Source organism: Dryobates pubescens, chromosome 19, assembly GCF_014839835.1.
Source record: "Dryobates pubescens isolate bDryPub1 chromosome 19, bDryPub1.pri, whole genome shotgun sequence".
Classification (NCBI taxonomy): Eukaryota; Metazoa; Chordata; class Aves; order Piciformes; family Picidae; genus Dryobates; species Dryobates pubescens.
Genome location: NC_071630.1, coordinates 15,324,394 through 15,341,223, shown reverse-complemented (window position 1 = coordinate 15,341,223; position 16,830 = coordinate 15,324,394). Strand labels below are relative to the sequence as shown.

The 16,830-nt window shown below is 39.5% G+C and overlaps 1 protein-coding gene across 1 annotated transcript in view; it reads right to left on the bottom strand.

Moving 5' to 3' along the window:
• Positions 1 to 719: 719 nt before the first annotated feature.
• Positions 720 to 16,830, bottom strand: part of LOC104307854 (neural-cadherin) — a 59,365-nt gene continuing 43,254 nt past the window's right edge. Inside the window, exons 22-33 of the mRNA XM_054169936.1 lie at positions 16,442 to 16,713; positions 15,644 to 15,858; positions 14,509 to 14,636; positions 13,779 to 13,906; positions 11,639 to 11,762; positions 10,901 to 11,081; positions 9,875 to 10,041; positions 9,143 to 9,407; positions 8,140 to 8,320; positions 6,882 to 7,126; positions 4,267 to 4,418; positions 720 to 1,285 (exon numbers count right to left, since the gene is read on the bottom strand). Of these exons, the coding sequence (XP_054025911.1) occupies positions 872 to 1,285; positions 4,267 to 4,418; positions 6,882 to 7,126; positions 8,140 to 8,320; positions 9,143 to 9,407; positions 9,875 to 10,041; positions 10,901 to 11,081; positions 11,639 to 11,762; positions 13,779 to 13,906; positions 14,509 to 14,636; positions 15,644 to 15,858; positions 16,442 to 16,713 (2,472 nt within the window). The 3' untranslated portion in view covers positions 720 to 871. The remainder of the gene's footprint in view (positions 1,286 to 4,266; positions 4,419 to 6,881; positions 7,127 to 8,139; positions 8,321 to 9,142; positions 9,408 to 9,874; positions 10,042 to 10,900; positions 11,082 to 11,638; positions 11,763 to 13,778; positions 13,907 to 14,508; positions 14,637 to 15,643; positions 15,859 to 16,441; positions 16,714 to 16,830) is intronic.

Below are 16,830 nucleotides of genomic sequence, written 5' to 3'. Positions count from 1 at the left end.
TGGTTGTTTTTGTTTTTTTTAAGTAAAATCCAGACATGTCAAAACAAGCCACTGATACACCGGTAAGCAAAGCAGTTATGTCTCTTACAACAGATCGGTTTGTTCTCTTTTAATGAAACAAGTTCTCAGCTCTATATGTTATATTCATATTGTCAGCTGATAAGACTATATATAATTTACATAATATATAAACAGCACAAAATAAGATTGTGTTCCTGCTGCACTTAAGACACCTTTTGTATATATAAATGGAGCAGTTTAAAAAGTAAAAAAGAATCTACATTAATTTTATGGGATCTCCTCTTTCCAAACATAGTCAAGTTTAGGCAAAGAAATTCAGAACACTAGCTGGACATTTAAAAGTTTTAAAAGGAGATTAATAATTTAAAGCATAATATTCCTCCCTCTGCAACTTGCTGCTACTTTTCCCCATGTTTCTCTTAACACAGCTGCTCATGGTTCTCTACTAAAATGTTTCTTCTGATAACTGCTAAAGCTCCTACTGGAAATAAAACACATACATAGCATGCATGCTTCATGCTTTGAGCACCATCTTAGATGATGTGCATAGGATCTCTCAAAGAGTCTATTAGTTACCCCCCAAAAAAAACCCCACCCTGTTTATTTCTTAAACACTGTGAAATGACTAAGTACCCCAAGTTCTCCTTTTATGCCTCCCAGTAAGGTGATATTCCCAACCATAAATGTCCAGAATGCCCCAAGATTAGTGAAGTGTGGCCCATGAGTGGGAATATGACTGCCTATCATAACAGGAAAGAAAAGGGGGTGGGGGTAGGAGAGAGCAGGAGCATGAAAAACTGTCCTTCACCCCTGCTTCCAAAATTTTAATTTAAATAGCACACATGGTCATCTACAGGTTCTCTGCATTTATACGTGAGTACAGTTCACTTAGTTTCTCAAACTTTGGTCCCCACTCTCTGATGTCATCATACACTATACCTTCATTCAGTCCAGAGGAGCTCAGAGTACTCAGACTGCTAGCAATTGAGCCTTCTCCTTCGGTGCAGAACACCTGCAGTGAGTCTTGAGGTACAGCCTGGGGATGATGGTCAGCATCTCTGACAACATCTGACAAGTACTGACCAAAGTCTGTGCTATTAAAAGAGGTCTCTGTAGTCACTGATGTTTTGGTCTGCTCCAGCGTGCCTGGGGATGTGTCCCTAATGAATCTCTTCAGTTTTGTTGGGTTTTCTTTCTTCATGTGGAGGGAATAGGCTGGGCTGGTTTGAATAGACACCTGCAGTTCTGCAATGTTGTATGCATCCTGGGATGAGAAACCATTCACAGGCAGTTAATATTCCCTGTAGCCCCCAAAATATACCATTTTAGTGAAAATAAAGAAGGAACAATCCCAAGGCAGTTTGTTGTGTGTGAACATGCAAAGGACTGGCTTGTTCAGCCAACTCTGCCTCCTACAATGCACTTAAAGCCAAACCCACTAAGCAGAAGAGAATGCATGAGGAACAGCTGTTCAGCCTGTGCTACTACAGCTGGGTTCAAAATCAAGTACACTTTCTTAGTAGAAGCTAATTTAAATGACAGCAAAAGCCCCAAATTTAGTTCTGAAATTAAGATCAGAATATTTTATCATCATTAAACACTGATACAGTGTCTGGCAACAAAGGTGAGAATAAGATATTCACAAACAGCATGTTAAAGGAAATCTTTCTGCATTAGTAGTTCAGACATTGACTGTGATTTCTGTTAAAGTTGTATCAATCGGTGGAATAATGGTTAGTTGTGTTAACTGGAAGGAGCATTACTGTCCAAGCCAAATAACTACCTATTACCAAAATAAATACATTTTAAAAAGCTATTCACCACCTCATGCAAAGCACTTAATGGTGTCCATGCCATGCCACAGGTCCTGAAGTACAACTTCTGTCAGTAAAACTGCCAACATGGTATATGTTAATTGCATTAACTGATCATAGTATGCCAGCTGAAAGAAAGGAAAGTGTTGTTCTACAGCATCCTTCACCCTCCCACAATCCAGAGGTTGTGTCTCTGGCCTTCCTTACAGGCCAGAGAAGGCTGCTGACAAGCTGTGAGACCGAATTCATTAGGGCAAGCAAGTAATTATTTGTATCGCTCATGCTATTCACCTGAACAGCAGCCACCAACAACAGAGCTCTCAAAGCAGCACTTTCCAGAAGATTACATTGATTCTCTCACATACCCATTTTATAAGAGATTAACCTAGGTGCTCTTGGTGAGTTTTGCTGAATTTCAATCAGGGACAAAGAAGCCATGCAGGTGGCAAGAGAAGTTTGTGACAGGACTGTAACACCAAAGAGCTGCTTATTTCCATTCATCCAGAGTCTAAATACTGTTAGTGATGAACAATGTGAGACCCGCAGTGCAGATGTCTTTCTTAGACATTCTAAATAAGTGCAAGCTGCAGTGTGATCCCAGGATGAGCATGTTACATTACCATGGCTACCAGTAAGGGCGGTAAGACAACTTTTTGTCACGTGAAATTTGAGTGGGAGTTTGTCCAGGAACAGATTTAAGGGTCATCTCTGCTGAACTGGGTGATACCTTTCACTGCTATTAGTTGTCCATTACAGTAACACATCTCTTCTGATTATAGACGATTCCCAGTCAGCAGCTACAAACCCCAGCTGATCCTTGCCTCTACCTTCAAAGCTGGCTTTTAACAACACCCGATGTTTTGATGTGTTAAGCATATACTCAACAGTGAACTAAGTTACTACAGAAATGCACCCATAATTCCTCCAAGGACAGTTTATTTCAGGTGAAGAAACTCCTTGGTAAGACAGCTTCTTATCCCCATAGTCCTACCCTTTGTTAACATTACAAAGACAAAACTCTGTTATCCCAGCACCCTCAGGATCCCGTTGTTAAGGTAACATGAAAATACAAGTAAGGTATTGACATTCTGGGTATTCTGAGGTTTTTAAATATAGACAAACAATTGGCTATTAAAAAGGATAGCTGAAGATTTTTAGTTGCAACCCCAGCAACTGTGCAATTTGAACAGTTTAGGAGCAGTATACAGAACTTGTAGAGGCTTCACTCCAGGCAGCATTTCCTCAAGACAGAGCAATAGCCCTGAGGATCAAGTTACTAATTTGATTCCACTGCTTCAAATAAGGAGTGCATTTTAAGAACTCTCTGAAGGTAATCAAAGATGTCATACAGACATTCTGGGTGTAAAATCCCAAAGCATTGCAGAGGAAGTTAATCTGATTAACAGCAGCAGGATTTACACATAGAGCTGTCTATGTTACCACATGGATATGTCCCTGTAGGTATGATGTTCACACTAATTCATTAAGAAGGGATGCTCTGTAAGTAAGAATATTTTCTCAGGTGGCTTTTTGAATAAGATATTTGAATTCTGAGGACAGATCATATTTAATATTTGGTTTTAATTACAGCCTTTTTTTGACCCATTACATTAGTGGCCCTCACTATTATTACCTCCAGTGTCACACCACTGTCAAGTCTATGAAATGAACAGTTTCAAAGGTGGCAGTGAAGATCTTTACCTTTTTTAAACATAGCAAATGTCTGTGGGTCAGCAAATGATCTATTTAAATTGCTCATCTAAAACATCTGTAGGTTTCTTTCAAAGTCCTGGCTTAAACTGACAAGTAGAAATCCTTCAAACAGGTAGCAGAAATGTTAGTATTACCTACTCTTGCTATAATCTGGTCTACTCTAAATATAAACAGATTATGTTCAGTAGTTTATGTCACTCCAGAAAAATGCAGCAAGGTTCTCCTACAACCACTCTGCTGTAGGGCTTAGGAGAAGCAAACACACAAGTTTGCTTTCTTAACAAGTCAAGTCTGAAACCTGCTATTACTGCTCCTTCTGGAGACTGTCCACAAGGAGCAGTTCATGTCAGGGTCTTTCAAGCCCTCAGTGCTGCAGCAGTAATTACTACTGAGAGCCTCAGTGGCTTCTGAGACATGAAACCAAACCCATCAGCTGTTAGTTCTTTACTGCTAAACTCGCTCTACAAGCACTTTTAAATGTGCACATAGGAACACTTGCTTTAAGACAAATTAAAAATGGATAGGTACTTATCTCTACTTAAGAAACATGCACCCTTGTGTGCATAACCTTGCAAATAATTCCTCTACAAATAGCAGTAATGAATCAGCAAAATAAAGGTTAAGGTCCTCAGTTATAAAGGAAAACCATAAAGCACATTTTCATTAGCATGGTGAGCCACCAGTCCTCTCAACTGTAATGTAACACAACGATCCTTACTTCGTCTTGTTCCCCACCACCTTCTTCATTGTAGTTGAGGATATTTTCTCTGATGTCCTCCAAATCCTCATGATGTGCAGACACCTGGTAAACTCCATTCAGGCGTTTGTGAGTCTGCCAGCGAGCCCATAAGAATACAGCACTGAAGAGAGCTGTGCAAACACACAGGAGCAAAACAGAGCATCATTCAGAAAACAAATAAAACCCTTGTGTACAGCAGTGCTGCAGGATGGCTTTTCTGTCCAAGTGCTGCAGCACTTGCTTTGTAGCCACTGCCAGCAGGGCTGTAGTTTTGTGTTTCTCAGCAAACTGGATTTTTGCATTCTTGAATGTAGTTACAAGTGAACATCAAAGACAGAGAAAATGCCTTTAAAGAGCATTTTAAATTCCCTTTAAAGGGCAACCTTGACATTGTGAAAGAACTGAACAACCCAGGTGGTGTTCAGAGACCTAACATTTACTGCCGAGTGTTAAACTGTGTAAGAGAAAACGTACACAAAGGGGTAGCAGTTCAGTATCAACATGTTGACAGGAGGAGATATAGTCACACAGAAATGAAGCACAAGATGGCATGAGACAAAAGAGGAAATTACTTCATACATTTTACAAGAAAAAAAAATATCAGGCATGTTTTGCCTTAACATCCATGAACTGAAAGTTTGTTTTGTTAAATGCTTAGGTGCATTTCACACACTGACAGTTGGAAAGCTTCAGCATTGGATAAATAGAAACATCAGATAAAACAGAAACTTGTGCACCACTGGGTTACCAACTCTACAGAAAGTGATAGAAGCTCATAGCAAGATCTCAAACTATTGCATACCATGAACCACTACCAACTCGCTATCAGTGAATGAAAGAGACCAGAATCTCTTGGAACATCTGTGTGACAGAGTGCAGTTCAGTGCAGCAGCATCTGGATGTCAGTGGGTCTGGAAGTGGTGCACACAGGTTCATGTGCTGCACTGTGCTGTGTAGCTACACCCTTGAAGCTGAACCAAGGCATCTGAGGTGTGCATTTACCTCTTCGTTCATAGCCCCCATTACTGTAATGTGTCACACAAATTTTCACACATGGTGACTTTTTGGCAATCATTTTTTTTAGCTGAGCTGATTTTGACATACTCAACAAGTCTTTAGATGTTCCACATCACTCCTATTCTTTTACTGTGACCACCAGTAGAAAGCCGAAGCTTATGGTGAATGTAGCCCATGTGCCAACCAGTGTAAAACCAGAAGTACTCCGCTGAAGATAGGATCTCTTCCACACAGAGACCAATGCTGCCCAATTCTGTGCTTAGGATCTTACAATCCTAAACTGCTATTAAAAGCATTCTGTGAAGTTTATTGTTTCTTTGAGCCAAGAATTAGTCCTAGAGCTGATGAAAGCTCCAGAGTATCACTGTGCCTTTAACTGAACAAAATGAGTTGAAGTCCTGTCACGGCAGGGAGGGATGGGGAGGATTCATGTGATATGAAACCAATGTGAGGCCACTGCAGTATTGATTTACTTACAAAATCGTTCCATGTTTGACCTTAAAAGATGTAATCAGATGTGGAAAAAAAGAGCAGCTTTTCTAACATATTGGGAAGATATACATTTATAATTAAAACTGCATGAATTAATCACTACGTGCATTACCACTCTCTAGAGGCTGTGCAAGAGAAAGAGCATCTGAAATCTTGAGAAGAAGGCATTTTATTAAGAATTCTCCTAGCAGAAGTTACAGTTGTGTGATAATGCCATTGCTAACCACATCAACTAACATTTTCACACCACTACACACCACCTGGTTTCTTACTCATAACTGTGACCTGAAAGAGTAGCAGGATTATAAGCTACAAGAAGTTTTTGCAGTCAAGCACAGGCAGCCATACAAAGTCAGCTGACAAGAAAACTCCTCTGACAAAGCAAAAACCCTCCTTGAACACAATGGTCTATTAACCTCAGCTAACTGGCATCCCAAAAGCTGTGAAAACAGTTAGCTTCCCAGGTTGTTTGCTGTTCGTAGTTGCATGGCAAACATATTATCTAGCAGAGTTGGGGAAAATGATGGTATTTCAGGTACCTACACAGGTGGAGTCAAAACAGTCCACAATGTATCTTTTTTGTCTTTGAGAACAAGTGCCTAGGGCTGAAAACGACTGAGGAAGCCAAAAGCAGCTGTCAGGAGTTGTGACACAACTGGTAAAATGTGAGAGACTGCTTCTGCCTGACCAAGTGTATTCCTATCGGACAGTGCATTTCTCCTAGACAGAAAAATCTGTTTCATGCTCAGTAGTATTTTATGCAGTGCTTATCTGGCAGCAATTTCCACTCGTGCTGTTCAATTGAATTTGCTTCCAATTATGCATCTGAACAGTTCCTTAGCAATGAAGTGAAAATGTGCAGAAAATAAAAATGCAAGGACTTCTTCCCATAGTTCACAGAGGTCGACTCACTTAGCAATACACCATCACAGGGATGAAAAGTAAGTTACTGATGGAGCTGAGACCATGGCAAAGAAATGAAGGAGAGTCAAGTCTCCATTAGGAGGATGAGATGATGACTATTCAGGACAAGGTGGATAAATGAGTTCACCAAAGGTAATACAAGATGTAGTTGCCATAACTACCTAACAGTGCCAAAAAGCAAATGCAGATGGCAAACATGGAACTAAAGCTCAGGCCAGTATCCTTGTGAAAGATCGCCAGTGTGATTTCACAGTTACGTCCAGTATAGCCATCAGGGCAGTGACATTGGAACTTGGTTGGTGACTGCGAGATGCAGGTACCATAGTTACAGGGCCTTTTAGCACATGCAGTGTAGACACACTGTCTACCAGTGGCATTCTCCATGATCATGTGTCCTGGAGGGCAACTGAAAAGACGAAGGCAGAATGAACACATTAAACTTTGAGAAAAATAAGCATGAAAGACAGCATTTAAGATTTTAAAATACTCTTTGATGACACTCTACATACAGCTCCTGAAGGAGCTAATACAAGTAAATTGCCTAGAACAAGAACAGGATTTTAGTCTTTCCTAAAGTAGTCATACAACAATGAGCTCCACAACATTAAGCCCTTATGTATGGGGCTTTCAGAACTCAGGTAGTTCCACTGGCTACTGCAAAACTACCCATGAAAAACTAGCTGGATTAAGGTTTGCAGTTCCATCTAGGCAGGACACACTATGCTGAGTTCTTTGTGTTTCCCTTACATTGAATTTCAAGGGAAAAAACAAAACAAAACAAAAACCACCCCATGTCTAGAAAACTCCATTTGTGTGGACAGTGGCAGTCAGTAATGCTTAAAGTGTACATTTTCACAGCACAACTAACTTGAGTTAGCGTTGTCCTAAGCTCAGCCCCAGCCACATAAAAGAACTCTTGAGTTTTATGATGTGGTGCTTCTAATGCAACCTGAGTGGCCTGTAAAGGAACAGAGGTCAGCTTAAGACAGTGTAAGAAGTCAGACACTAAGAAAGGAAAGCACATCTACACTGCACAGCACAAGATCCACAAGCCAGCCTAGTAACGCTAACGTTCTGTTCCACTCCAGCTAACATACCCTTCTTTGCTTGGTTTTCAAGGTTTACAAACATTCTGGATTTGCTGCTATTCTTTAAATGTTTTCAATTAAGACAGGCAGGTGAAATTGCTATAGAATCAATGGAGATGCGCTGATTTACATCAGCTAAGTGCAGTACCTAAAAGGCCAGTGTTCTCTGAGTAACTTGATGCCTTATGCAAGCTTCTAGCTTAGTGTTCCACTGCAGTTCAACCAATTTGATGAGATTGCCAGTGGCAGCCTTCAAGTTGCACACATATGCAGCATCCACCCTTTCCCACCTAAATCTGGAGGATTTTGTGCTTTCATTTCCACCAATTACCTGCATTCATGCATCATCCACAAATCAATACAAACAAATTCCTGGTTACAAGGGTTATTTGTACAAGCCTCTGAAGAACAGCCTTCTTTGACACCTTGGGCACTCAGTACTGACACCAGCTCCTTTACATGAGTATCCAGAGGGATCACGTAGTTATTAAATCTGACATCCTTCATACATCCTGAGGCAAGGCAAAAAGAGACTGTTTTAAAAGCATTCAGCAAGAATGATTTAAAGCAGCTGTAAAATTTGGCTGTTTATGTTTAACAAAGGACTCAGACTACCAAAGTTTAAATCTAGGACTGAATTTACCTCGACTTCCATGGCATCGTTCTCCCTTTTCTGTCTGATTTTTCATTAAGATTTCCAAGAAACAAGTGCTGTGCAGACCTCTCTCTCTCTGTGTGTGTGTGTTCAAGACACAGATATGTTCTGCTGACAAAATACCCTTTCACTAGGTTTTCAATAGAAAATTTTAATTGTTAGCTCTAATTCAATAAAACATTTCTAATTTTAGTTAATGTTTCAACTGAGTGACTGTAAAATCCAGTAAGACAGAAGTAGTACATAAAGGTAATAAACCAGAGTTTGTTGTGTACTATGCAAAGCACATAGGAAATGGAAATATTCCTTTCAGCATAGGGGCAGCTGTATTTGTTTGGGAAGCACAGCTGCTGGATGGACTGGGCAGAACCAGGCAATGAACCAGTTCTGTGTAAATAATGCAATAAGCCATCCACAGTCCACCTGGGAAAAGCTTGTGGATCTCCAGTTACAAATGCTCTACATACAGTCCTGGGAAGAAGCCAACAGTATAATCCCCTGCTGTACATTTTTCCTTGTCAGAAGAGTTTATTTGTCCCTGTTGCAAAGTGTCATTCAAGAATCCTGTTTACTTTGGACTCTACATAAACAAGAAAGCTTCTCACAATATGCCCATGCAGTACCCACACACCAGTTTTATATGTCCATATCATGAACACTGAGATCAAGAATTCCTCACCTTGAAAACTCTTGTTTTGATTGAATGGGTAGGTGTTTCCAAGGACCAAACTGCTGGGGTCAATCATGATCTCTTTGTATATTCCTGCTGCTTTCAGAATTTCTCTCCTCCCACCTCCTTCATAAAGGCGAAGAGTAAATTCATTTTCATTTCTATCCAGTGTGATATGATGCCATTCACCATTATCAACATGGTAGGAGGGAAGGCTTACAGAGTAGTCTCCATCACCCAGATTATATGAGACCATTAAGAACCCTTGAACAACCTTGGGAATAATTAACAAAGTAGTAAGGAAAAAAAAAACCAACACCCAAAACACATGACCTGACATTCTGAATTGATCTGTAACTGTCATATTACCTGAACTAAGATTTTTGTTATAGGCATCTTTCTTGGCAGGGTCAGAACTACACAGAATTGGCCACTTTTGAACATGGCTGAATAGGACACCAGGGTAGACACCCCACTGATCCTATTCTGTACAGGAAACAATACTTCACTATAACTGGCAACAAATTCATTTGAAACCCAAGGGGATACCAGGGCTGTGTCCTCAATATCTTAAGTGAAGGCTCAGGTCTGTAAGTGTCCATAAAATGAACTCCAAAGTTTTTGTGCTTAGCATAAGGTTTCAGTTCTATTTCCAGCTCTTCACCTAATGTTTCTCTGGGCTAAGTACTCACTGGCATGGATTTAACTTCATGCTATTAGTGCCTGGAATGCCTTGCTCACCTGTAGGGTGATGTGTTCATCCTTATTTCGAGACAACATGCTCGTGATGACACTGTCAGGCTGCCGTGTCCTAATCATAGCTTCAAACTGCGTCCTACGAGCTGGCACGCTGACAGGAAGCTGATAGCGAATGTGACTTCCTGGCCCAAATGTATATTCTTTGGAAACTAAAAAGACAGGATAAGGACCTTTAAATCTTTTTGTAGGGAAAGGGAAATATTATTGTCTCCATTATTTTTGTAGTAAGAGTTGAAAGTAAAAGAAAAAAATTGTCATGCACAGCAAGGATGCATGAGACAGAAGTTGTCTTTTGGGACACGTCCCTTTGTCCACTTCCACAACTTCTCCAGTTGTTCTTGCACTTGATTTTCCTCTGTAAAGAGGGGATTTCCCTCCTAACTTGACCCCGCTAATGCTTCTCGTATTGTGTGACAGCAGGAAAGCAGAAGCTCTAACCAAAACAAAATAAGAGCTGTAGACAGAGTATTAAGTACTGCAACCTAGTTTCACAACCTGCTGTCTTACATTTCTCTTTTTGCTACAATCTTTGGCCCCACAAGGGCTAAAGAAAAAATCCTACTATACCAAAGCACAGATCCTTAAGTCTCTTCCAGACACCAAGAGGGCAGGAATTTCCTATTTCTGTTGTGTAGTTCTAATTCTGCACAGTAAAGTGGTACTGGCACACTCACATTTAAATTTCAGGTTATTGGATTTCTGGAACAGATGCAAATTCAAAAATTGTGATGCAAAGAAATAATTTTGTTCCCAAATCTTTTGTCATGTAGTCTCCATTATATAATTATGGCACAAACACTCTCAGGATGAAAGAAATTATTTGATATTGAGAAAGTCATTTCTCAAAGACAATTAGAAAATAAACTGTTAAAACCACGGACAACTACACTGAAATACGGCTTTACACAATGCAAACATCAGAAACCACCTCAGCAACCATTACCTGCAAACATTTTAAGCTTTAAATTTACCAGCCTATCAAACACATAACTGAAAAACAGACTTCACCTTTATCACATCGATAGCCATAGTAACCCGGCAAACAGTGACAAGCAAAGGAGCCCCAGTCTCCAAGACACCTCCCATGAATACCACAGGAAGAAGATCCCATAGTCTCACAGCTCCCATCCGTAAGTGTGCAGCCAGGGAAACTATTCAGGGACTCTGCAGGAGACTGAAGGTCATAAACCTTCGAGAGAAAATCATATGACACTGAAATATCACTTAACAAACACATTTCATTTTTAAACAGAAATGGTCATACCACATAAGAGTCTGTTCTTCATCTCCATTGCTTAAGATGCTAAGTTTGCCTTCTGATATTCAGATTTCATCTTACTTTATAAAGACTGCATTTTGCCTGTGAATAAACTCAACTGACTATGAAAGTAAAAGAATCCCTAATATTTTCTAACAAAGCAGACAGCTGGCATAAATACACCATTATACAGCTGCCATTCAGAAGTTCCCCGAATGAGCAAAGAAGCTTGGAAGACAGCTGCATTAAGCAGGAGATAAAAAGGCAGAGTTTCTGGGTCACAAATACATCTGTTCGTAATTGAGAAATAACTTTTCAAGGTAGTTATTCTAATGATGACAGAAAAATCCAGAATATTTTTGCAGTTTACACTGAGGCAGGCAGGCATTGAATACACAGAAGTAAAAGTTTCAGGTACAGTACAAATCTCCCCAAAATGTAATGAAGTTCACTCCTTCGATAAAGCAAAGTGCTACACTTTCACTTACCTGAGTATCCAAGATGAAATTGCGCAAGCAACCAGAAAAGTGTTTGTGTTGCAGCTGTGGGTAGGAATAGGGTAATGATTCTTTCACACCACCCAGCTGTAGGACGTGGTTCACAGTCAAATACCTTTAAAAATTATGTGAATAACAGAAACAGATGTGAATTTAACTTCAAACATGTTGCAATAAGCAGATAACTATCTACACTGCATTTCCAAATAACAGGGGCTTTATGAAGTAACAAAAGTATGCTACTATTTTATCTTTTTTTTCCTGTGAAACACTCAGTGAGCAGAAGGCATCAGCCCTTTAAAGGGTAATTTATTTTTTAGGCATGACAGTGAAATCTGTTAGGAATTTAACTATAGGACCATTATAATTCAGGTATGTTTGTGTTCAAGCTGCCATATTCTCCTTCAGGTGCTTCTGTATGTGTTCATTTCTCCTGTATTGTAGGAATACTACAACAAAGACTCTTTTATGGATAATAAAGGCCAGAAACCTGAAAGTTGGGTCAATGTACAGTACAGTAGGCTCTTCAATGTATCCCAATCATCTCTCTGAGCCAAAGAATTCCACATATTTTAGTTCTCACAGAGTTTCTTTTTCTCTGAGTTATCAGCTCTGGGATTTTGTTTTCCTTTGTTCTTATGTTTTTCCCCTTTCTATGTGCTTCTTTCATGACCAAGGTGGCTTTGTGCATCTGCTAACAAGGCTTCCAACACTAATCAACACACCTGCTGGAACTATCTGTTCCACAGCTCAAATACCTTTGTTAGTACAGAGGTTTCCTTAAAATAGAACCCAAATATTTCTCACTGTAACTTAAAGTACTGTGCAGGTGAGATTGTCTAAATCCTCTTTGTAGCATTCTTTTATATACACTGAGACTTATCACATCTCTCCTCAGTTTTCTCTTCTTTCAGTTAAGTGACCTCAATTCCTTCATTCTTGATAGGTCTTACTCTCAAGGCAAGCTGATTACAGTCATTGCTCTTCTCTGGACTATACCCATTTGTACACGTCTATTCTGCACCATGGTACACAAACTGGACCCAAGACTCCCTCTGAAGTCCAGTAGCACTAACCAGAGTGGAAGGATTATTCTCCATGTTTCAGAGATGTACACATGTTGAGCTATTACTGTGTAGTCCTTGCCTTTTTCAGCTTACCATGGCATTTCTGACTCACCTTCCAACTACCATCTGTACCTCTTACTGATATTCAGCAGTTCTTCCCTTCTCTCTATTTGAGACTAGTTGTTGTATTTTCTGGTCCTGTTTCAGTTTGCTGAGATCACATTTAATTCCAAGCCATGCCCTCCAACATACAGGTAATTTCTCCTAGTTTGGTGTCATCAGCAAGGGCAACAAGCGTCGGTCCAAAGGGCTGAATTATACTGAACCCAAACCCCTACAGAATGCAGTTGAACACAGTCCTCTGCTTTGAATGTAATGACTACTTTTGAAGAAGATTTTCCACCTTTTCCAGTTCTAACCAAGGCTAAGGACTGAGCCAACAGTACAAGCAATTTAAGCCACCAGACTCAGTGCCCAACTTTGTCTGTATTGGAAAAGGATATGTGGATTGTGCATATCAGCAGTCTGTAGGAGGGCAGCAAGCTGTGAAAGCTGAGGTACGAACAGTGCTTCTGTCTGTTCTAGAAAGGCAGTAACCTTGGATCAGACAGAGACCCTCATGTGTCTTAAGTTTGCCAAAAGTTGTCAGCAGATGCCCTCAGACTTCTACCAATCAGACAGTAAAACTGGTTGAGGATCCAGTTATTACCATTGAGAGGTCAACTGGCCTAATTTGGTGAGGTTTTCAAGAACAAGCTTACACCAACTTGATAAATGAAGTGAGAAATCCTGTGGACTAGGGATGGTACACAGTACCCACAAAAGCTCTGGTATTGGCCAGAGAGTTTCCTGGGGCTGCTGTTTAGCATGGCAACAATATTGAAGGAAGACCGGTTCCCCAAAATTTGTTTAGTGGTTTAAGGTCCAGACTTGGCCCAGAAGGTCCTTAAGAAAAGCAAATCCTTATATGCTTCCAGTCACTAATGACTTAGCTTCAGTTTGAGAGGTGAATTGTTCAAAGGCCCTACAAAAACATGTGTTCCAGTGAATCTCCTGAAATGTACCTTGCTTCCCGTGGGACAGACCCAAAGACTTCACAGTTTGTGCGATCTTCAGTGGACAGCCATCTGCCTACTCCTTCTATCTCCGAGACAACTGCTGCACTGCAGCGATCCAGAATGAATCGAACATCCTACACCAACACACACAATTACTGAATTAAGAATTTCTATAACGTTCAGGAAACAAGTTGTATCAAATTCCCATCTTTTTCTTTTTGCATACCATCAAGCAAAAAGGGTTGTGTGTTTTTCCTGCTCTGTGTTCCATTTTGCAATAACCAGTAAAGGCAAAATGGAACCATTTAACAAAAGAAAGCACTTAACTCCACATTTAATTTGTGCTCCTGAGTGCTTTCACCACTTTCATAAACACTGTAACTGCATTTGCAAATAAATAATTATCTGCTTTTTGTGCAGAGGTAATTAATTTCAGGGTCCAAATGTGTAGCCTGAATGTGCAAATTACAATTAAGCCTTTATGCACCTTCCACATGTGCTGGAGAGTTTAAAATACATGAAAAGATTCCTCTGGTCCTGGAATAGAGACTACAACACAGGTAGGTTTGAAACTGACAATGTTGTCTTCCTGAAATTTGTATTGATAATCAAATCTACAAGCACTAGAACAATACATGTAATAACACTCTCTGGTTTTCCTACCCTTCTCTTTTGGCACAGGGAAATTCTGTTGGAAATACAACTATCCTGATGTGGAACAAACCAAATAACTGACCTGGCCTTTGGTTCGGACTTCTAGATGATGCCACTTTTTGTCTGCTACATTCAGCTGACTTGGAAACTGCAGCATCACAAAACCTGAGCCATGGTTTATCTTCAGCACAGGAACACCGCTGGAGAGTTCTAATACAACATGAACAAGAATTTAAATACAGCTGGGAGAATCCTTCCCTTTTGGATATGTTAGCAGCTAGTGAATGTATTGATTTACTGGTTAGTACTAGTCACATAAAATAGGCTTCACTACTCCATAACTAGAATTACATGCTATGACTTCTATGATGCAAACACATTCATTCAATGCAGTATTTATTTTTATACTTTAGATTGTTCCACTTCTCTGTCAAAACACTGAAACTAAGTCCTGATAAGCAACCTGCACATTTTTAATGCTCTAAAACAATTAACACATGCAGGTTTTACTCTCTCCCATCTTCTACTTGAATTTATAAGTAACAGCAAAGCAAAGCAAAAGAAGAGATAACTGATTAACAATGTCCAACAACATTACCTTTCAATTTGTTAGAAACATGCCAACCACACTGTGCATCATTTATTAATTCACAAAAAATAAGCAGAAGCAACCTTTCAAATAGGTGTCAACATAAAGAAAAGTGTTCTACTTGTGTATAAATTTTACTACAGTGATGCACTGGGGCTGGATTCATCCATCAAGTCAGTGCCTGTTTAAAAAAAAAGTGTAAAAATGCCCCGAGACTGAAGCAGTTTAAGTGGATTTCTTTTCTCACCAAACTAGATAAGAATGACATGCAACTAAGACTGCATTAATCATGTAATACCTATCTTCCAAGTACCTAAATTCCTTTATAACATTAGAGCTTTCCTAGGGGGATTATTTCATATATATATATATAAATCAATCTGTCTATTTTGCTTTCCCCTTGATTTCTACAACTCTGAAATGGACCTCAAGCTATAGGTGCAGGCTATAAAAATAGACATTGAAGAAGAAAGAGCTATTAGTAAAGGTTTCAAAATATTTTCAAAGCAGAAAATAAATTATTTCATAAGATAGAAAGGCAGAATTCATACTCTAACTACTACACTGTATGCAGGCAACCCAGTCTTGAAAGATAATTCAATTTTTTCACACACTTCCACAGAAGTACCTATTGCAATGAAGTTTTCTGTCCTACCAGGTTCCGGATTTGATAAAGGACCACTATACAGTAAAAGTCCATCTGGTACCACAGTAATAAACTCTAGAGAGAGTGAGCTTTCAAAACAAGGCCTGATGGGACGAAACCATGCATAACCATTTCCATGGAAACTGTGCTTTGTCTGCTGGCAGTCTGGTCCATGAAATGAAGCAGGACAAAGACATCTGAAAGAGCACAAAAACATCAAACAGTCAAAATTCCCCAACATTTAACTTTGGGTTTTTGTTTCACTAGCATTAAATAGCCATTTTAAAATAGGAGCAAAACAACACATACTTTAGCAGAGTCTCAGTGGTGCTTGATTAAAGTATTTTCGGAGTACAATGCATATTTTTCACTATATAGCATTGCTGCTGCTATCATTGATACCTTTATTATTACTCTTCCAGAAAGGAAAATGAAAATTAAAAAATAAAAACAAAAATAACACCACCAGAACACACTTCCCATTTCTTCATACTGAATTAGGTACTCTTAAAAAATCACCTGTGTTAATAATAGCACTGTTTTTTTCCCCAGAGTTCTATTTCTTATTCATAAACTATTTCCATGACTTTTAGGACCACAGAACCATTACCGGGCCACTACTAAAGATGCTGATTACAGTGCAGTGCACTCATGGGTTTTCTCCTTCAGTCAGAAATATATTTATGATTTTTTTTTAGACCTGTATCTTATAATCCCCAGTCAACAATTTAAAAATAGAAGGGAAAAAAAAAGGAGAACCTGCAATGGAAGTTTTCTCACCTGTAACCATTCAAAGTGTCGATACACATCCCACCATTGAGACAAGGGCTTTGAGGGTAGGAGGAACAAGACTGATGAACTCGGTCCCTAGCTGCACAGGTGCAGACTGCATTGATGGTGGTTGTTACTGAGACAAATGACACACTTCCAGTATCCATCACCGTTGGGATGTCACTCATGGCAAGGTAGTTGGTACAGCTCTCACTGCATTTTGCGCTCCTACATTCATCTACATCAATCTGTGAAATGTTCAATTGCAAAGCTGACTGGATCTAAGAGAAAATACAATTTAACACATCACCAGTCTTGTCCTAATGAATGTTTTTTACTTAGTCCTTAATTTCTGAAAAATCTAAGCATCGCAGACTTCATGGGATGCTTTAGTTTCT